At 44.7% G+C, this 20,532-nt stretch overlaps 11 protein-coding genes across 11 annotated transcripts; 4 read left to right on the forward strand and 7 right to left on the reverse strand.

Annotated features, from left to right (window-relative positions):
• Nucleotides 1-85: 85 nt before the first annotated feature.
• VTP01DRAFT_9751 (uncharacterized protein) lies at nt 86-1,227 on the forward strand (the record flags this gene model as incomplete). The annotated part of the gene is made up of 4 exons (XM_069389011.1): nt 86-412; nt 468-552; nt 603-802; nt 868-1,227. 4 exons carry the CDS (start codon nt 86-88, stop codon nt 1,225-1,227), a joined length of 972 nt encoding a protein of 323 aa, XP_069240170.1.
• A 936-nt stretch (nt 1,228-2,163) lies between these two features.
• On the forward strand, nt 2,164-4,035 carry VTP01DRAFT_9752 (uncharacterized protein; the record flags this gene model as incomplete). Its single annotated transcript, XM_069389012.1, has 1 exon — nt 2,164-4,035. The coding sequence occupies one exon, from the start codon at nt 2,164-2,166 to the stop codon at nt 4,033-4,035; it is 1,872 nt and encodes a 623-aa protein (XP_069240171.1).
• A 353-nt stretch (nt 4,036-4,388) lies between these two features.
• VTP01DRAFT_9753 (uncharacterized protein) lies at nt 4,389-6,366 on the forward strand (the record flags this gene model as incomplete). Its single annotated transcript, XM_069389013.1, has 9 exons — nt 4,389-4,492; nt 4,549-4,591; nt 4,658-4,681; nt 4,744-4,851; nt 4,922-5,025; nt 5,093-5,319; nt 5,386-5,905; nt 5,966-6,121; nt 6,183-6,366. 9 exons carry the CDS (start codon nt 4,389-4,391, stop codon nt 6,364-6,366), a joined length of 1,470 nt encoding a protein of 489 aa, XP_069240172.1.
• Nucleotides 6,367-6,627: 261 nt separating this feature from the next.
• On the reverse strand, nt 6,628-9,819 carry VTP01DRAFT_9754 (uncharacterized protein; the record flags this gene model as incomplete). The annotated part of the gene is made up of 9 exons (XM_069389014.1): nt 6,628-6,887; nt 6,946-7,441; nt 7,509-7,583; nt 7,651-7,752; nt 7,826-8,169; nt 8,226-8,996; nt 9,076-9,216; nt 9,293-9,511; nt 9,570-9,819. 9 exons carry the CDS (start codon nt 9,817-9,819, stop codon nt 6,628-6,630), a joined length of 2,658 nt encoding a protein of 885 aa, XP_069240173.1.
• A 504-nt stretch (nt 9,820-10,323) lies between these two features.
• Nucleotides 10,324-11,430, reverse strand: VTP01DRAFT_9755 (uncharacterized protein; the record flags this gene model as incomplete). Its single annotated transcript, XM_069389015.1, has 5 exons — nt 10,324-10,356; nt 10,412-10,548; nt 10,686-10,886; nt 10,977-11,156; nt 11,229-11,430. 5 exons carry the CDS (start codon nt 11,428-11,430, stop codon nt 10,324-10,326), a joined length of 753 nt encoding a protein of 250 aa, XP_069240174.1.
• A 361-nt stretch (nt 11,431-11,791) lies between these two features.
• VTP01DRAFT_9756 (uncharacterized protein) lies at nt 11,792-13,604 on the reverse strand (the record flags this gene model as incomplete). The annotated part of the gene is made up of 7 exons (XM_069389016.1): nt 11,792-12,037; nt 12,097-12,203; nt 12,265-12,363; nt 12,431-12,601; nt 12,666-12,764; nt 12,833-13,164; nt 13,249-13,604. The coding sequence occupies 7 exons, from the start codon at nt 13,602-13,604 to the stop codon at nt 11,792-11,794; spliced, it is 1,410 nt and encodes a 469-aa protein (XP_069240175.1).
• Nucleotides 13,605-14,913: 1,309 nt separating this feature from the next.
• VTP01DRAFT_9757 (uncharacterized protein) lies at nt 14,914-15,168 on the reverse strand (the record flags this gene model as incomplete). The annotated part of the gene is made up of 1 exon (XM_069389017.1): nt 14,914-15,168. One exon carries the CDS (start codon nt 15,166-15,168, stop codon nt 14,914-14,916), a length of 255 nt encoding a protein of 84 aa, XP_069240176.1.
• A 940-nt stretch (nt 15,169-16,108) lies between these two features.
• Nucleotides 16,109-17,320, reverse strand: VTP01DRAFT_9758 (uncharacterized protein; the record flags this gene model as incomplete). The annotated part of the gene is made up of 4 exons (XM_069389018.1): nt 16,109-16,208; nt 16,273-16,434; nt 16,498-16,782; nt 16,851-17,320. The coding sequence occupies 4 exons, from the start codon at nt 17,318-17,320 to the stop codon at nt 16,109-16,111; spliced, it is 1,017 nt and encodes a 338-aa protein (XP_069240177.1).
• Nucleotides 17,321-17,441: 121 nt separating this feature from the next.
• On the forward strand, nt 17,442-17,816 carry VTP01DRAFT_9759 (uncharacterized protein; the record flags this gene model as incomplete). Its single annotated transcript, XM_069389019.1, has 2 exons — nt 17,442-17,630; nt 17,715-17,816. 2 exons carry the CDS (start codon nt 17,442-17,444, stop codon nt 17,814-17,816), a joined length of 291 nt encoding a protein of 96 aa, XP_069240178.1.
• Nucleotides 17,817-18,415: 599 nt separating this feature from the next.
• Nucleotides 18,416-19,288, reverse strand: VTP01DRAFT_9760 (uncharacterized protein; the record flags this gene model as incomplete). Its single annotated transcript, XM_069389021.1, has 4 exons — nt 18,416-18,592; nt 18,665-18,921; nt 18,991-19,064; nt 19,122-19,288. The coding sequence occupies 4 exons, from the start codon at nt 19,286-19,288 to the stop codon at nt 18,416-18,418; spliced, it is 675 nt and encodes a 224-aa protein (XP_069240179.1).
• A 144-nt stretch (nt 19,289-19,432) lies between these two features.
• Nucleotides 19,433-20,516, reverse strand: VTP01DRAFT_9761 (uncharacterized protein; the record flags this gene model as incomplete). The annotated part of the gene is made up of 3 exons (XM_069389022.1): nt 19,433-19,586; nt 19,639-20,064; nt 20,479-20,516. The coding sequence occupies 3 exons, from the start codon at nt 20,514-20,516 to the stop codon at nt 19,433-19,435; spliced, it is 618 nt and encodes a 205-aa protein (XP_069240180.1).
• Between the last annotated feature and the right edge of the window lie 16 nt (nt 20,517-20,532).

The raw sequence follows: 20,532 nt of genomic DNA on the forward strand, positions 1-20,532 counted from the left end.
GCGGAGCAAGATTGAGTATATATGCTGACTATATGATTTACCCCACATCGTTCGTTTCTTCCTCAGCGAGTGTTTCTCTCTCCTCATGCGCGAAGACCTGATCAAATCGGCAGTGTCATTCCTCTCAGATCCCAAGGTGCAATCTGCTCCTTTGGCCAAGAAAGTCTCCTTTCTTGAGTCCAAGGGCATGAACTCGGAGGAGATTGAAGAAGCTATGAGCCGCGTGAGCGGCAAAGCTCCTTCTACGCCTGCTGCGCAAACCGCAGTTACAGCTTATCCTTCACAGCAACCGGGAGCAGTTGTAGCAGATACTCCACCCATTCCTCCGCGTCCCAAATACGATTGGCGCGATATCTTCATTGGCGCTGTGCTAGCTGGAGGCGTTGGATACGGCATTTGGGTGCTGGCAAAGGTACACATCAATGTGAACTCTGCAGTGGCCTCAGTTCTAATCGAATAATTATTAGCGGGTATTTGGTCCTTGGTTTAAAGTGCCCACACAAGAACAGCTGGAAAAGGACAAGCAGGCTCTTGACGAACAATTCCAAGCTGGTAAGAATTAAATTAACACATTCAATATTTCGCTCTAACATTGGGATTAGTTGAGGATTCTTTGAAGGAAATCAAGGATCAAACACAACAAGCATTGTCATCTGTATCCGCGCAGTCTGACAAGGTCAAAGACTCTCTAACGAGTCTCGAAGCAGTTCTTGAAGATTTGAAGAAAGGAGACGAGCAAAGAGATGAGGAATTCAAAAATGTCAAGAACGATGTAGATGCACTCAAGGATATGGTCCCCAAGGCAAGTATACGCAATGAAGCACGCTGCTCCGGTACCTTGTCTGATTTATGTCTATTCTTTATTAGATGCTGGATCGCAACAAGGAAGCACAAAATCGCGTACTCGAAGAATTGCAGAATGAGCTCAAATCACTCAAATCCTTGATGCTCAGTCGTCGACCTCAGTCTCCAGCTGTCGATAGTCCAACCGAAAATGGACTGTCATCCCGTCTGACCGCTGCCCTGAATGGCTCCGGTAGCGCTAAACCTGGCATCCCGGCATGGCAACAAGCTGCCGCTTCCAAACCGGCGGCCGCGTCGTCGTCGTCGTCGTCTGAAGCAGAGCCTGCAGCTGCAGTTCCTTCGTCCTCACCTTCGTCGTCGGCAGCAGCAGCAACAACGACTAACAACGGTGAAGCTGCCGAAGCATCTCAAGAGAAAAAATAGCACCTTTCCCTTCAAATCTTGTAGATAATTCCTTCCGCTGTATCCTTATTCCTACGGACCTTTCTTGATGTGAACGTGATAATTTGCAAATGATAGTAGACAGGCACTATATCGTAACCAATCATTGTTTTTCATATTTACCTAGTATCTATTCAAAGTTATGCTTAGATCCTATGAGAATGTTCAACATAAAGGAACAACATGAGGTCAGCATCGTGACCGACTGAGCAATCAGAGACACCTCAGAACTTTTCAGGTCCAAGTTCTCTCTATGTACAGTACTAGGCAGAAGTTCAGTGTCATCTACCTTAAAAGGAAGCTGAATAAAGCGTGCACGGTCTTTAAGAAGCCCCTGCATAAACGTGGCGTAACGACAGTAGTAAGATGAGCTACGCAACTGAGAGCCAGAGAAAAGATATTGTACTTGCGTTGATACTACAGAAAGAAGCCCTTAGCTTTTTGGCTTCTTGGAGTAGCTCTGGAGCTATTTGTGATACCTTTTAAATGCTCTTGTTCTTAGTGTTCTTGATGCGCCGTAATGCGAATAATTACACGAGCACTTTACAGATACCAGAAAAGCATAAAAACTACGTAGATCATCGTATTTATTAGCTGGTCTACTTTAGGAGGTCGTTTACAAGCATCACGATTACCAGGAAAACTGATTGAGATCAAGAGTTCAAATTACTCACATGTACATCGTCGCACATTGTATATAATGGGACAGAGGTTCTTTTATATACGTGTAGCTAACAAAGTTGTAACAAGTGTATCGTGGTCCTTTTTTTTTACAACTGGCATCAGGGCTTCGTTATGCAAAAGATACATTTATGCTGAGTTTTTCCCCCAACACGACGCATTTTCCCTACATCGTTCCCTCTTTGATAATCACAAACGGACTGCCGTGCAGACACCAGCTGCCAACTCGTAAACACCATGGAAGAATGTAATCAAGCTGAGGTCAAACTCGAAGCAGAGGACGACATTCACACACTTTTGAATGTATCTGCTGCAAATGAGGATTTCGCAGTCAAGGAAGAACCCTTTGAATTCGACATGGCCTCCGTTCGTGCGCAAAGTCCACGCCTCGCCGATGTCCTCCAGTTTATTGAAGATATATTTCACGCTGAAGACGCAAAGAGTGGACGGGATATACGCAAGGCATACACAGCAAAGCTGCGCAGCGAGTATGTTTCCTTGCTAGTTCCCGACAGCAACAGCCAGTCTTCTCGTGAAATGACGCCAGGAGTTTTAGCAGACGAAAATAGATCGAGGACGGAAGAATATCCTGGGCGCATAAATGAAGGAGTAACCATGTTCATCGATGGAAAAGATGAGAATCAAAACAGCAGCGGCAACGAGAGCTATGCAGCATATAGTCCATTGCCATCAAGCCTCTCCTATCTATACGAGGACGAATTATGGGATGAAGAAACAGCGTATGAATATATCCAGAGATATAGCCAAGATCATCCAACTGCTGTAGAACAAGTACATGAGCTAGAGCAGCAGGCCGAGGTCGATCATCCACGTGCAGAGCTACAACTCAGCGGTTCAAAGCGGAAAGCAACAGAGCCTGATGATATGGGAAGAATTCAAAGCCGCAATGACGGCAATGATATGACGGCTGAGCCTATACTACCGGAAAACAAGAAACGCAAATCCAGCAATCTGCTCAGGAATGAAGCGCATGACACTGAAGCAGAGGCACAAATCGATGCAGATACCCAGAATTATATCCGACATCGCCAACGAATAACAGAGGAGCCACGAGAGGAGCAACAGCAGGATGATAACAGGAATTTACGAGAAGAAGCACGATCTAGAGGTCCCGGACGGAACACTCTTACGCTTGACCTTCTGGAAGAAACTACAAATATCATGAATGACTGGAATCACAACGCCGCGCTCAATGTGCAGACCGGATCGAAACGAAAGAAAACGAAACCCAGTTATCTATTTGACGATGAACCGTCGGACGTCGAGGAAGAAGTAGCATATTTGCATGTCGAGATCTGCCGGCATACTACGGGCCACCAGAACATCAGGACAGGCACAGCGTCTGGAGACGCAGAAGGAAGCATTAACTACAGTGAGGAGAGGAATGTTACAAATATATATAGACCATCGACGCCAGCGGTAAAAAAGGCGAAGCCTAGTTATTTATTTGAGGATGAGTTGTCCGATGTCGAAGAAGATGTAGCATACCTGCACGTCGAAGTGTGTAGACAGCCTCGCGAATTAACAAGTGAAGAGCAGCAAGGACATGAATCAAATCGAAGCCTAGATGTTAACAGCCTCAGAGTGGAAGCACCGATTGGAAACGCAGAAAGAAGGATTCATAATGTTATATCACCCAGACCGCCAGTCAAGAAAGCAAAACCTAGCTATTTATTCGAGGGTGAATCGTCTGATACCGAAGAAGAAGTGTCATACCTGCATGTCCAAACGTCTACGCAAAGTCAACTGCAGAATCCACAGCGACGAGGCAGTGATGCCAACAATTCGAGGACACACCCACGAGCGACTAGTCTGGAAGGAGGAGGAGCATGGGCAACTAGAGTAAATTACACACAAGGCGTCAAACGATTTGGATCACGCCGTTTCTGGACATTGGAAGAGATAAATGCATTGGAGTCTGGTCTTTTGCAGTATGGGCATCGATGGGCGCATATCAAACAGAACAGGATGGAGCTCAGGAACAGGACACCCATGCAAATCAGAGACAGAGCAAGAACAGAAGTCCGGAAACGATTGCAAGCCGGTCAGGATCTAGGTCCTTATACCATCTGCAGATCAGTTGTCTGAACCAGAATAATAAATATACCATCCCTATCTTCACCAACGATGAGCACTTTTTAATACTATATTCTGTGACGAGTACAAAAAAGAAAAACGTTCGAAAGTTTCCGTAAGTCGATTAAACTTGGAAATGCTGGATGCAATCCGACGTGGATGTGAGGCAATTTTCAAAATAGCTATTCTTTGATGATTTCCGGCGAGCAGGTATAGACGTAATAATAATAGCATTGTTGGGATAGAAACGAGATTATTGTTGATCTGTTGCTTGTATTGGTCTGACTCTCGTTCGGAGACGAATTTAAGGTGTTTCATGCCAAGCATGGCCGGTGCCGATACTTCATTCTTCCTTTACGAAACAAATGGGCGCTGCATTGAGTTGCGTCGCTTTACCTGCCTTGGGCTCCGTAGGGACATGGATAGCTAGCTGCTTTTCTGCGGCAGCCTGCTCGCTATTCTGTAAAAGGTGAGGTTACTACCCACAAGCACTCGAGAGCAACTGCAAGTGACCGAATCCCGTAGCTGTAATTGCAACAATTCCATAGCAACGAGAATCGGCTATGCTGTAAGTACTTGCTACAATGGATACTGCAACCATGTTTTAGCAAAAGAGTGCTGATAAACAGCTTAGATTATATTTTTGCTTAACTCCATAGTAAGTTGGAGAATCCGATAATGTGACGATCGGCCGGACGGCTCACCACGGTCTTGCTTTAGCTTGCATGGCTTATGCTATCCAATTGGGTCATGAAACAATTGCAACATCTTACACTCGATTATCTTAAAATTGCATGCACTGAAGGAACCTGCTACGGAATTATCGCTGTAAGTGGGTCGGGCCGCTGGCCTCGTCTACTCTGCATTATTCTTCTCCGAATTGACAAACAATGGCTAGGTGCACCGCGTATGCTTTGCGCTTGTGCTGTTTCATGCTATCCTCGGCATTGCACTTTTGGGCGTTCGAGACAGTAGGCAGAAACGCGCTGCGTTGCAGAATGGGTAAAGTTTGCAGAGACGATATCTCATGTATACAACAATTAATAACTATATATTCTTATATACGTAGCTGGTGGGGTCCTAAAGTCCTTTGCTGGCTCAGTCTTGTAGTGGTCTCGTTCTTTATACCCAACGGTTTCTTCATGGTCTGGGGCAACTACTTTGCTCTTATAGGTGCAGCCGTGTTTATCCTTTTCGGACTCGTGCTACTTGTCGACTTTGCACATAGCTGGACAGAACATTGCTTGGAGAACTATGAAATGAACGAATCAAGCAAATGGAAATACTTTCTTATCGGTAAGTTGCCTGCATCAGTGATCGTTGAAGCATCGAGTTAACCAGATGATCCCTCTATATCTTTAGTTGGTACATTGTTAATGTTCGCCGGAAGCATTACATTGACTGGAATTATGTACGGCTTTTTCGCAACAAACGGATGCTCACTTAATCAGTTCTTTGTGACGCTTAATCTTATACTTTGCATTATTGTCACGTTGTTGTCTATTTCGCCATCTGTGCAAGCCGCTAACTCTCGCTCTGGTTTGTCGCAAGCATCAATTGTCGTGATTTACTGCACGTATCTCGTGCTCTCAGCGGTGGCAAACGAACCGAACGATAAGCAGTGCAACCCTTTGCGTCGATCAAGCGGTCCACAGACTACATCCATCGTCTTGGGTGCAATCTTTACATTTCTGGCTGTAGCGTACTCGACCAGCCGCGCAGCTACGCAGGACAGTGCATTCATTAGCAAGTCCAAGAAGCACTATGAGCCCCTGGACACTCAAAGCGCTACTCCTTTAATGGCAAACCGGGTGGATGCTGGTGTGCACAGAATGAGCACTTCAAGCCCACGCGATCACTTGGTTGCAGCTGTCGAGAGCGGGTAAGTCCAGTGTAACGATTTTTTATTTCACTATCAATGTTTATAACCGTTTCACTGCAGAGCTTTACCTCGGTCTGCGTTGTATGAAGATGACGACGACGACGAGGATTTCGATGATAAGGATGACGAAAAGTATGGATCGGTGTACAATTATTCCTTCTTCCACTTTGTATTCGCCATTGCAGCCATGTACATTGCCATGGTTCTCACCAACTGGTTAGTGAGCATGCTAAAATTTTTACGGTAGATGTACTTTACTGATACCATATTTCTACAGGAACACCATCTCAATGGAAAGCATGCCAGAAAATGGTGTGGAAGATGGGGATTTTGTACGGATTGGTCAGAGCTACACTGCCGTCTGGGTCAAGATTGTCTCTGGATGGCTTTGTCACATCTTTTACGGATGGTCGCTCATTGCTCCTATCATCATGCCCGATCGATTTGGCGTAAGTTATTGACAACGACAGCAACAACAGCAACAAACACTTTACCGCACAGACTTCTCTAAACAATATCAAAATGAATAGGATTATTAAATGATTCAGGCTGTTTCTCCATTTAACATCATTTTTTAAGTGAAGATGTATATATCCGTTAGCTCTATGGAAATATATGTATTTTTTAATCAAAACAATGACGGAAAAGCACAAAACAAGAATTACTCGGTGAATAGGAGGTATATAAGGATAGTGTCTGTGGTGGAAAAAGCTGTATTCCTTTTACCACAGCTCAAACATGTCACTGGGCCACTGCCCGGATTCTCTTGCCTGCCAGTATTGACCAGCATACTGGAATGTCTTCCCGATATTGTTCTCGCTGCCATCAGGGTTTGCGATGAAATTCGGTTCAACGTGTTCATCAGGTTGAAGAGTGAACCATCGTGGAGACCATACTTTGCCTTGCTGTTCAAATTCCTTGCGTCTCTCTCGTTGCTTCTGCTCAATTCTTTGCTTTTCAGCATCGGCCTCATCCACCAAACCTAGAAATTCGCGTGTTATGATAGGAATCAAAGTTAAATATATTTGTTTTTTTCCTACCATTCTCATAGAGACGTTGATCCGGGCGCAGGCGAGTGTCGGTAATCGGCAACTTTCCTCGTTCGAGGTCAGTAATTTCGTTGAGTTCGACGCAGTACCGTGTGAAACCGTAATACTTTGAGTAATCCTCGATACCAGGCGGGTTTGCAGTCCACATGACAGACAGTTTCCGCTTGTTCATATCGATTTCTTCTGCCAATTTATCGCTCCATTTGCCAACAATGCGGCGGCATTTCTTGCCTGATCTGTCATAGAACGTTGCTACGACATCGTTTCTGTTCGTTGGTGCACCAAAGAGACCTCCTCCTGTACCTTCCTTGAATGTGACGCTTGCGTATTCGCCTGTCGTGTGATTCTTGACCTGCATTTCGCCTGCAGTCTCCAAATATTTCTCGCCTGCAATCATGTTTCGCATCCAGCTGGAAGGTTTGTTGTATGTAAAGTGATCGTCGTGTCCCGTCAAAGTTACATGATAAATGCCCTCCGTCATGAATTCCTACGTTGTAAAGTAACCATTCATTAACTTCGTTTGCCGTAGATGAGCGAAGGAAACTAAACTATACCATGGATTTGCCCCAAAATTTGCTCTTAATCTTTGTACATTGCCAATATTTGTAACTCTTTGCCTCTGCGTGTGCCTGCCAATATGGTTAATTCAGATTGGTACGTCCATTTTACTACAGGGTACTGCTTGTGTATACTTACGGCGATGACAAGAGGATTGTGGGATACCTTTTCCGCAATGAAACGGAAACCCTTATCAGGCCGTATGTTCTCATATGTTTCAGTCATCATAGGATTGAAAGGCTAGATATGCAATCAAAGTAAGAATGGTTAGATAAATCAATTTATTTACGTTTGAATATCTCCAAAACTGTACCTTTCGACCAGTACGGTATTGAGAGGATGCATAGCTTGAAATAGCAAAGATAGCGACGTGCATCAAGCGTTCCATTGAATCGGACAATGTGGCCGCTTTGTCTAATAATTCGCAGTATTCCAATTCTTCGCATGCTTTTTGCAGCATGTTCAGCGGTTCATTCATGCTGATAGGCATCGAGATAGTGGAAAGATCTTTGCCGACGTTCTTTCTAAACACTGCCAATGCTGATCCAACGTCTCCGACAGCGGGTGATGGAAGACGTCGTCGTCGAGGGCAATCACCTGCCAGACTAAAATCGAGGGAGCCTTCGCTGCTCTCGTCATTGTCATTTCCTTCGGTTTCTACGTCACATAAGAGATATAATCTATAAGAGTTACGAAATGTCTTATAGTGTTACCATCTTCATCATCGTCAGAACTGTCTTCTTCGTTTCCTTCTTCTTCCCCTTGAAAGAAGTCGTCGTCGCCACCACTGAGGACAATATCCTCGGCATCAAAGAACTGCTCGGATATGGACGACCGTGTGCTGGTGACCGATTTTCGGAATGAATGATGATCTGCACTGTCCTGATTCTCTAGGCCAGCTGCCTTATCCGTAGCCAATAGATCCCGCACAGTTCGCCATTGCCTATACTGCTCATCCGCTGTGTCTCGCACTTGAGTGTGATCCTTGGAAAGCTGTGCTGCCAAATCGGATAGCTGTTGATATAATTCCCGAGACTCTGCTGCAAGCGCCAATCGCTGGAGTAAGGTACGCAAGTGATCAATATTTTTGCCCATTTTGGCAATATCTGCAGCCAGAGCGGCAGATCCAGATAAGCCAGTCTCCAAGGCGGCAATAGCACGAGATGTACCAACAACAATTGTGCCGTTAGTATCAGGCACTTGAGCTCCCTCGTTGTCACCGTTTGTAGCTTGACCTAAATCACTTTCCAGAACGCCTGATCGATATTCACGGAAAGCTGCAGTCCAACGCTCGTGGTCTTCGGAAGATAAAGTTTTCAGGTGGTATAGCATTGTGCCTGAATCAATATGGATCAGGCGCTGATCAGGATTGGAGGAGATGGTCGCCAGCATGATCTGTATTGATCCTCGTGTGACACTGTTCGGCGATAAGGAGTATGAAAGGACACCCGAAGGAGAGAGTTGGAACCACCGTTTTGCCCAACCTTTTTTCCACAGAAACAGTGTTACACAAGACGCTTTTTCTTCGCGCATTGACACTAAAGTTTGCTGCTGTCATTTTACCTTGCATTTTCTTGCGCTTCTTCTTCAGCAACCAGCCAGAAATCTCATGTTGTGGTTCGGAAAGGGATGCTTTAATGTCCGCATCGACCAACGCGACCGAGAAGGTTAGCGTTTTAGCCTTGTTTCTCGAGAAGGTATTATCTATAAATATGTAAATTAAGCTCGCATGTTTACTTGACGAGAGAGTGCGAGTGCTGCATAGTGGGCAACTAATTACCGAAAACAAGAACATAGTTGCCTGGTTCCTCAACTACGTGGGATCCGACCACTTTGGTGTTGCTCGAATTCATGTGCTGGATAGGAATAATTTCGTCGAGACCCTGCTCTTTGAGCTTGATGGAGGCGACCGACTTGGCGCGTGGGCGGCTGCCGGAACCCATGGTTGAGACAGTAGAAGCAGCATAGCTTTGACCTGATGCCGGCTCAGCATCGTCATCTTGGCAAAACGGGAATCAAAACTCTCATTTTGAGCACCACATTGTCGCTTGTCTTACCACCCAGCTTTCGGTTCGAGGACGAGTTGAAGAGCTCGCCAGCCGACATTTGTCGCTGCTGCAGTTGTTGTTGCGCGCGAAAGATGAGGTCGGACGATGAGGGCAAAGGTGCCTGGCCACGACGTCGGTAGAGGCCGAAGGAGATATTGTGTCTTTTGGTTGTAAAGGACCAGCGAATGGCTGTACCTTTAGTAGGGACGTATATGTAATGGAGGTATGAGTCCCTAGGTTGCACTTGGACTACTTCCATGGGTTGCTCAAAAAATTACAAGAAGAGAGAGAGAGATATCAAGTAATCGAATGTGATTGAATTTTATATGGAATTGCCCGTGTGTGGGTGCGGGGGGTTGCGCGCACGGTCGTCGGTGCCGAGCAAAAACGGAAACTGGCAACGACGAAAACCTGTGCTTCGTCGCGGCGTTGATTGGATATGGTCTTTGCAAGTGTCAGCGACTTCGCGCCTTTTACGGTTCTCACATGCAAAAGCAAGAAGCATTTCCTCAGTATTTGCCAAAAACGGAATGGCTGCACCGCGCGATTGGGGGTGAGCTTGACCTTACAAAACTTGATGGGGAACTGGTATGCACGATGCATGAGTATCCTTGCCTTTGTAAATTCACCACGTCCATCTGTCTGGTTTGTACATTTTCTTTCTTTTTCGCAGAGTTCAGTTTATTAGTCTTATTTGATGCAGGGAAAGTGAAAAAGCAAGATTGGAGCAGACATTAAGGTAGAGGATTTCATTACAAGTTTTTTAAGCCCGTTGACGTACGACAAGTTCGAGGAACTACAATGATATGTCATTAGAGGCAAGGAGAAAGAGTGACTTTCGGATCTCGTACCTGTTCATAGTTGATTTGGATCCAGGAATCGTTGTCGGTGTCGAACTTTCTGAAGGAATCCGTCAAGGTCTTGACAGTAACGCATGCTTGGACGAAATTATCAAAGGTAACATCACCGCGGCCTGTGTCGCTCTTGCCTGTCAGTTTCGGTTCCGTAATAAAATTATTATAACAACCCAAATCAGACAATGTCCGTATCTTCGGCAAAAGAATCAAAGAGATGCGAAGAAGAATGGAGAAGAGGAAGGTGCAGGAGAAGAGAGAAATCACTTACCGTACTTGTCAAACTTGCTGATAAGCAATGCAATGAAACGGTCAGACAAGTTGTATCCAAAGGTACGCAAAGCCTCGCCCATTTCGTTTCTGTCGATACTGCCGGAGCCATCGCGGTCGAATGCCTGGAAGCAGCGCTTCCAGTCTTCAATGTATTTCCACAATCCTGCAAACTCTTGGAAATTGATGGTTCCGGTACCGTCTACGTGGGAGGAAAAGTATGCATTGTCAGCTTCCTCCTCGCACAAAGCAGGCTCTTCCGAGTCTGCTGATCATTATCATCAGATATTACCAGCATCAAACATATTCACCATCGTACGCACAGTCTCGATGTTGAAGGGACTCCAGTCACCATTGATCAATGCGCGCTGCAGTTCGTCTACAGTCAATTGGCCCGAGTTATCCGTATCAACTGCCTTGAACCAGCTCCAGAGCTGTGGATTTGCGTTTGGTGGCGGTCCCTGAGGTTGGACTATATAATATTCACAGCAAAAGACTCAGATGACTCTGTGTAGAATCTCCCCCGGAACTTAGGAGTACATACCACCCTGCTGTTGATAGCCGTATGCTTGCTGATGCTGCTGATGAGGAGTGCCGTAGCCTTGATGCGGAGGAGGCGCGCTGTAGCCACCGTAGCCTCCAGCTGTAGGAGGCGGGGCACCGTAGCCAGGTGGAGGAGGTTGTTGATAGCCCTGAGCTGGGGAGCCATAGTGTGGAGGGGGAGGTTGCTGTCCGGGATAGCTCATTATAAAGTAGAAACAAGGGAGAAAGACGCAAAAAGCTGCTAGACGGGAGAGAGGTGATCTCGCACTTTCCGTAGAAGCCTCGGCGCAGCTCGAGCCAAGACATTTTAGGCTGCTCCGCACACAGGGCAACGCCACGCATTGGAAAGACAGATAATCATGAACACGGGAATTCTTCTTCCTCATCCATAACAAAAGACGGCTCTTTTCCTACAATTTGTAACTCTCTTGAACTATCAATCGTCAGGCACTTAACAGAAAGTGACGCCGCTGAAAGATCGCGGCATAATAGATTCTAGATTCTTTCTTTTCCATAGATGCTCAACATGTAGGTATTATATCTAGCACTATTGTCAAATTTAAGTTACATCTTTGGACTGAAGCTTCTATTTGCACTCCATTGCTTGTCGGTTGCCCATGTCTTGATCAATTGAAGTGCTATCGCAGTTTCCGGTGGCAGCGAAAAGGTGGCATCTGGTTCTCTGTTTAAGGCAGCCAGAACCTCTGCTCGAGAGAACCATGTAGCCTTTTCGAGTTCCTTGTCTTCCAACTTGATCTCTGTTGTGGAAGCTTCAGCAAGGAAACCGAACATTAGGGAGTTTGGAAATGGCTAGATACACAAGGCAGTCCGTCAGTAAAGTGCTCAAATGTGCGATTAAAATTTCTCACCCAAGGCTGGCTACTGTGATAAACCACACGATTGACAGTAATACCGGTTTCTTCTAAAGCTTCTCGTCTCACAGCTTCTTCGACAGATTCACCGGCCTCCACAAATCCTAAGGGAGACCATCGGCTAGTTATAGTTGGCTGCTATATACACAGCTGCTCAGACTGTACCTGCAATGCATGAAAACATTTTTCCGGGCCATTTCCGCTGACGGCCTAACAGGATCTTGTCTTCAGAAGGATGTAATATGCATACAATGATGGTCGGATCTAATATAAAACATAAACTTGATGAATATGATGCAAAGGATATTAAAAATGTCATATAGTCAGTAACCTGTCCTAGGGTAGGCAAAGTTGTGTATACCCTTTTGGCTGATGCATGGCGTTTCTGCTTGTGCACCGCCGTCTGCTGGAATCGGTGGGCATGTGCGTTTGTGGCCTGCTTCTGCTGAGATGGTCTTTCGACCGCAAGCAGGACAGAATTGGTTCCGAGCGTTCCAATCAACTATAAAAGGCGGAAATCGTCATTGAAGTATATGGTATAATCACCAAGAAATCTCTTATTGTACCCATTGCTCTGCCCTGTGCTAGGATTGCAGCCGTCGGTTTATCCAGGCTCATGGCTCTAGGAAGAGCAGGAATATATTCTAACTGGCGCGATTCAAACTCTACAACGTACCGAAATTGTAAGTTGCTTACCGCATCGTCGAATTTGCTCTCTTTTCATGTCGAGTACCTTCGTTTAACTTATTAGATTCCTCTTCATGAGCGCCTCTGGGAGTCATATCTAAAGCCCAATAGGCCGTTCCATGTTCGCCCTTGCCATCTCTTTCGTCGATGCCTAGGAAAACCAAGATAATTTCATCCCCCTCAGGCACAGGCTTAGTAACTTCGGGTTTGGCGTCTGGATACACTTTGTTGACAATTGTCGCTACTTCTGTGTACTTTGCAAAGTAAAGTCCACTCGCGTCGAACAAGGGATTGAGCTCCTTCAACAAGATATATCTTGATCGTTCAGAGCGTGCAATTCCCCGCAGCTTGTGATATTCAGATCGATACCATCCATATCTAAGGTATCCGAGAACCAGCAAAGGAAAACATACTTGTAAGCATGCTGTCATGTGCATATATTGTACCCGCGGCCATGAATACCTATTTAGTGGGCTTCCTGCAAAGAAGTTGGTCCTATTGGGCGGGAATCGAGCGTCGTGACCTTCACGATTGCCGGTATTGCCAGCCTTAGCGACCCTGATAAGCTGAGCAATCTTATCGAAGCCCCAGAACACTGCCACTTCCTCTGCAGTTTTCCCCTCTACATTGACAGCTGACAAATCGCACGACGTGGTGAGCAGATACTCTACAATTGGCAGTTGGCCGTAACGTGCTGCAAAATGCAAAAGCGTCCAACCACGCTCATTCTTTTCAGTAAGGCCCTGAGGATTTTTCTTCAAGAGTTCGAGATCTCCAGCAGCCGCTGCTTCGAACAAGTCTTCTTTTGTTGCACCCATATGGAAAGGAGATTATTCAAAAAAAGCCAGAAAAGATAGGCTGACTCAGCTCGTTTCGCATGAATTTTAAACTGGGCACTTAGGACATGTATGACAAATACAGAATTGACGTTCGTTCGATGTACCAAGCTGTCTGTTATCGCCGTGCAGCGAACAGCCCGAGCAATACAAAGGCCTTTAGCTCAAGCTCCATAGTCGCTTCCAACTTTTACAATGCTGGAAATTGAATTGGAGCCACGACAAACTTGACTGGACCATCCCCACGAAAATGAGCCATCGGATTAGCCAGGCAAATCTGGCTACCTGTCCTGAAAATGGATTGGCCACGAACTCGGACCAAGACAAAAAGCCTTGATGACCAAGTTGCCAAGAAGGCGATGAAAGATGCTAGCTTTTGGGTTAAGAAAATATACGTAAGCACGTCGATTGACAATCGTTCACTGCACAAAATGTTAGACGGGTCTGACCCCATCCGACCCGTCAGATTGCGACCTCTATCCGCATCCGGGAGGAGCAGAGACTCATTCTCTCATACGCTGCTATGGCTGAAGTCCATTTTCATTACACTTTGTGGGAAAAACACAGTGCCATTACACTTTTCTGGTGAGACTTGCTCTCGCTACAATTTTGTAGCCTTCAAGTCCAATTCAGACTCGTGCCGCAACACTTACCTCCACTTGGTTTGAGTGACTTTTAAATCAAGGGAAAGGTTACTATTTATTGAGAACTGATGTTAAAGATGATGATATCAGAACTTGAAAGAAATAGAGCTTACTGCTCGGTGGTTGGTGAAAAGGTTGATGGAAGATAGAGAGAAGAGTTTGGCAAAGAAGCACTGATGACAAAACAAAGACTTCGAAATAGGCACATGGTGATTTTCGGTTAATATCCTTTCTGAGCGTTGTCCAAAACGTTGAGCAGCAGCATCGTGTGAACATCTCTCGTCAGTCTCTGCAATTATGCTCTCGTGAACTACTCAATGCTGCCTCGCCTTTTGGCCTTTAGCCTTTGGGTGGTGAGTTACAGGACGTGGGAAGAGGAAAGCGCGGCTTTGAGGCAAGCATCTATTCCAGCATACTATCGGTTTGTATGGTAGCATGTATGGTGTATGGGCAATTGGATTAGATGCGTGTGATACAGATTGTGAGGATGAAAAAGGTATGACTTACATTGCGGCTCTACTTCTATATTTTTTAATATCTTTTTTTACGAGCAATATCTTGAAGCCATCATTGTCATCACCTCCAGTAAAGGACTGCACCGACTTATTATCAACGTCTTGATACATGACAAACCTTCAAATTTGGGCTCATTTTGGCAGCTGGTTGCTGAACATTTTTGCGAGGACTATCGGCATCGATCTTAACAACAATACAGAGATCGACATGGAGCGTTGCATATTGAGCTTATCGGCGAAATGCCTCATGCCGCGAGTGAGGGCCTTGACCTTCATCAGCGAATTTTTGCTTTCCTTGATAGTTTTAATGCTTTCGATGACCGGTTTAAGCATTGATTCCTGCGCCTTCTCAAGATTATGTTCCGCTCCGGCTCGGCTGATCATCATCGGTTTGCTCCTGCCTACCTTTTCCACCTCTATTTGATACACAGGCATTGGTACAGTAACTGGCGCTTTATTTTGTGTTTTTCCTCGTCGTCCTCGTCGGCAGCGTCTACGAATAATGGGAAAAGAGTAGAAAAATACTTGCAAGGTCCACCATCATGCACTTTATCATCAAGCACAAGCAGTGTTTAGACCCCTGCTAGATTTGAAGCGAGGAAGCAGACACAAACCGTCCAATTTTCAACAACTGTTGCTGGAAAACATCTGATCTGCTTAAGCCTTCAGCGTCTATACTTGCTCGTTTTTTAAAAGATAACGAGCATATATCTTGGAATGAAGAAAAATTTCACGAACCAGGCGATGCCGACGATTGAAGAAAGACACATTGTACAACAAAGAATCAACGTATACCTCTTTGTCAATAAACTCGCAGATTTTCTTTATCGTAATTCATAAAGTGAATTAATAAAACCTGATGAATTAGCGAACTTTGTCACTGCATGGCTCAGATAACTGCTCAGTATTATCATCAGCAGATCTCTATCGTATACCGAAATTTCTCTCGTGTTCTTTGTCCTTTCAGTATGCTTCCATGTCATCATCAATAGCCCTATCTTCTCCAATATGCGTTGCTGTACTGCTTATATCTTTCTTTACGAGTGTAGATGTATGAGTAAGGAAACCAATACGTGGCAAAGCCCTCTTTCAACACAGATTTTCTGCATTCGTTGTACAGGAGTATCCACCAGTCCCAGCCAAAAAGTTTAGAATGCATCCACTGTGAAATGTTCAAATATCTTGAGTCATTCCTTGAGAGAACCTTCCGGTTTGCAATAATAATGGGCGGGCTAAATGGACTGTATTGCTATTATAAGAGAGACGAACAAAAGATCTGTCGCTTGTGCAAGCAGGCATATAAAGTGCAAAAATCTAATTTGATGGATCATGTATCCCATGGTAATGGCCCAGAGAATATAGAGTTATCATCAGGGCAATAATCAATGAGTTCTGCCAGTGCAGGACAAGTGATGCGATACGGATGCCTTTATGTTTGTACAATACCGTTAGTACTTGGATCATTGGTAACACTGTATTGTGCTCTGTTACCTCCGTCTGAATGGGTTTCGATCCATTTTTTTCTGTTTCAGTGATCCATGACAGCCATATAAGTCCATCTGAAAGGGACCTTGAGAGTTAGCAGCCTCGCCTGCTAGCCATTCTGAAGCGGAAACCGGATCAGAAGTAGGGTCAATGCCTATGTATTGAAATCTTTACATGACTCTCTCCATCAATATCGCATTGCGACCATTGTTGATATCATTTCTTGAGTACCTGTCTATAGGGTATCGAATGGATGGAAGATGTATCTCTTGAAATCGTTTCCTTTTGAAATCAAATCCAATGACTGTGATCGAGGTAGGATACTGCCCGGTAACTTCATAAAAGCGACAAATGGAAAACAGCAGATTTTCGTACGAGTCTCGAGCATATTCCTCGGTGACTATCCTCTCATTACCGACCATTCCCAGTGTATCGTTGCGTCGCTTTAATTCCTCGGCAATTAACCAATATGACAGACCTTCTGATCGTGGACCGGCCGCTAGACGCGTCTGACCGCTGCAATGTATGGCAATGATGAGCAATTCTGGAAAAATCAAAAGTTCCATTTAAGCGTTCAATATTACCCGCTGAATATAAGTATACTTTTTGGATCTTTTCCAGCAACCTCCAAGCCCTTTTCTATATGCTGTATAAACGTTGAGACTTGCCCCTTTCTTTGGAATGGTTCAAGCACCCAATTCTCATCAGAATGAAGGTTATCCGTCAAAGATCCTACAAAGATCGCGTGACCTGCCACGATGATTGCATGATTTGACTCCAATAAGCGAGATTGCGGAACTGGATCAGTACTGAAAGAGGTGATAGATGCGGTCTTCACAAGACTGCGGTGATGACGTCCATACTGAACGAGATTGAAAGTGATGCTTATAGTGAACAGAGTCAGTATAATAAGGAATGGCAGTTGTCTTTTGTTGAAAATGCGTCGCCACGGATAAAGTGTTTGCGGAGGAGGATTGGTGAACGACGTAGTGTCTATATGTAAAGGAAGGATCGCGATTTTTCTTTTGCTGCCATGGGTGCCTGCAGCTGGCATATCCTAGTTATGGTCGAAAGGCTAGTGAATAATAAATTTGGAGCTCGGACACTGAAGGTTTTGGGTCATTGTAATCAACGGTGTTCTATTTTTTGTGCCTGAGATCACGATTTTACCGGTTATGATCTATAGCTCAAAACTATCTATTGGATACTGCAGAGATTCCTATGACTTGAACCTACTTGCTATAAACGAAATCATCATAGCTTTGGGATTCGGTGAGATCAAGAACATTTACGAATTCAGAATTATCCTGGTTCGTGCAACGCCTGAAAGATTCTGCGACGCATCAGAGACCTGCACTCCAGTAGTCCAGTACAAAAGCTTGCAGTCTCCTATTTGTTGATAGAAGAGGCGATATCTATATTCGAGAAATTACATCTCGATCGTCTAGGCCTTTATCTTTGACCAGAGCAAGAACCATAATGCCAACGATTCGTTGCTAGTCGAAAAAATTGTCAAAATGGGAGAAGACGCTCGATCCACACAAAGATAAATACAACTTCAAAAGCGGTTGGTTTACCGTAAAGGGCATGTTGGACCAACAGCGACTAACAGTTATGTTTTGAGCTTCCGTAATCCCAAAATCACTGCTGTCTTGCGCAGCGCAGGAGCATCCAAACTCTTTTAAAGCAAAGGCGCTGCTTTATTGTCTAGGCATCCCCAGAGGACTGATGTACGAACTACATATAAAGTTAGATACCATGTTATTTTTAGCTGAGGTGATGTCCTCGAACTGCATTGCTTGCAATCACTTTTGTAGATATACTGTATTTTTAAAAACAGTTGTCGTTTGGAGCATAAAATTGCACCACAAACAAGGCAAATTTAAACCTGTAGAATAAAATTAATAAATATTCTTGTCGATCTAAGGAAGAAAACTTACCATATTGGTTCAAATTTGCCATGTAGCGCAGTTGCTCCAAACAATGCCAACCCGTTTTTACTTACCGAATCATCTAAAGAGAAGCAGTCTCAATATTAGTACTTCGATAATATTAAGAATCCAAGATGAACTGCAAAGCTTACCGTACAAACCTAAACCCTTTCGGGTCCCACATTCGCAGTGGTGGATTGATTTGGTCTACAGAAGGCTTAAGGGTGACCAAAGCCCTCCCAGACTTTTCTTGCAATGAAGTACTTATTCTTCGAGGCATTGGTGTCCCTATTCCATAGCATTCCACAGGTTTGGCCATCCAGGATGCCATGGTGAGTAACACCGTCCTCCGTCTTCAGCTTCTTCAGAGATTTTGACATGCATCTATGACAAATCTAAAGTTGTCATGAATAAAAGAGACTGAGTATTTTACCAGTGATTCATCATAAATGGTAAAGTGCCCTTACTTGTGATGTGTTATATTCGCTGATAGTCACGAGCGCGATTTCTCCCCTAGCTTCTCTTCTTTGGAGCATTTTCCACAACACACCGACCGCTCCGCATTCGTGTCCTTTGATTTTGGTCTGATTCTTGCCAAACATTCCGTCGCCGAATACCACGAGTGGCATCTTGCCCTTGCTTCGCTGCGGTACTGTTTCTCGTTTCCATTTTTTTCTTTTTGTAGTTGCAAATTTACTAGCGTCGATCGTAAAGCCGATTCTGGCTGCGACGGTATTCTGATGAAACATTTGGTTGATTTACATGGATATTTCGAGATCCCCATTTCACGTACCTCTCAGTACTTTGTCGGCGCTGTTCTCGATACTGTTTTCTCTTCTTCCGGTTCCTGGCACGTTTCGTCCGCTTCTTGCGGTTGTACCTTTTGCCGCCGTTTATTATAATATTCGCAAGTTCTTCACGTGCTCTGTTTCGGCCTTGTAAGTTCGGGAATCGTGTATGCGCATGGTATCGTAAGTAGAACTCGCGTAAGGTCGTTTCATGAACCAGGAGATATTGCACGTATCGATTATAGCGTTGGATCTTTGTTGTCTTCGCAGTAGGAAAACGTGACTCGATGGCTTCGATACCATGTTATTTTTTCCGTTTCTGTAATCGTTTTGTTCTTTGCTTTGCACCTATCATGTTACTGTATTCTGATCGGCGAACTCGACGTATTTCATGTTCCTGTTCATTACATCCATAGGCTGCTGTGAAAATATGTCGCCGGCCTGGATCTATGGCGCATACAGGAAATATTCGTCCACTTCTTGGCTCGAGAAATCTTCCAGGTCCAGCTGAATGCATGGTTTTCTTTTTGCTCTTGCAAATTGAAAATGCACAGCCATACCATCTGTGTTGATATGGTTTGTAAAGATGCTATTGTCATCACTAGAAGGGTACATTAATGAATGATATGGTATATTCCATCCGGAAACCATACCTAAAAAATCTATAATTGTCCATGTCGAAGACTTTTTGGAATAGCGAGCAATGGCCTTCATATGAATCTGACTTGCTGTTGTCGTTAAGCAATACCCTTAAAGCCTTTCCGTTTACTGTTATAAAGCGCTGCTTGAGAGTCGGCACTGGTGTAAGAGCAAACAATTTCGGCAATGTACGTGTGGGTTTCATAGTATTCTCGGCTGCTGCATGCTCTCGCTCGTACTCCTCTAATATAGCACGGAGCACAGGAACAAATGCCCCAGGCGTCGCGGACATGCTCTGCGTACTCCATGGCCTTGGTGCTAATGGCTGCAAAAAGTCCTTGAGCTCTTGTATGGCAAGTATCAATTCCAATGGTGCGTCAGCAAATCCATCCAAGTCTGCTGGTTCACCTCCAGCAATCCATTCGTAGATATAATCGTTGCTAAAAATATCATGAGCATACCACAATGCCGATTTTTATAGCTCGCAGCATTACAGGCACAAACTTGTCCAATTTATACTAGATATACGATACAACCCGTCGTTGAAAATTTTCGACGATGTGATTTGTATATGCAGTTGCTATTTCCTTGCAGGCTGCGGAAAGGATGTCACTGTAACATGTGACATTCAATGGATATCGAATATCTGGATGGAGAGCCGAGAACGAAGCCCAGAGTCCGTGTTTTCCGGAGAAATTGCTTGGGAACTTTGTATTTGTGTTCAATACAGGTAAGCCTAGGATGAGCTGGCACACGGAATACCAGAAGTTTTGTCCAAATATGTACGTCGGGATGCTATTCTGACTTTGCGAAATAAAATAGCCATTTACGACGACAATGGCCCTCAGCATCACCTGGCCGAGTTCTGGGTGATTGCATTTTTCAATTGCATTTGGTATTCTGGTGTG

Source organism: Rhizomucor pusillus (assembly GCF_041956525.1).
Source record: "Rhizomucor pusillus strain CBS 183.67 unplaced genomic scaffold VTP01scaffold_7, whole genome shotgun sequence".
In the NCBI taxonomy this organism is placed as follows: domain Eukaryota; kingdom Fungi; phylum Mucoromycota; class Mucoromycetes; order Mucorales; family Lichtheimiaceae; genus Rhizomucor; species Rhizomucor pusillus.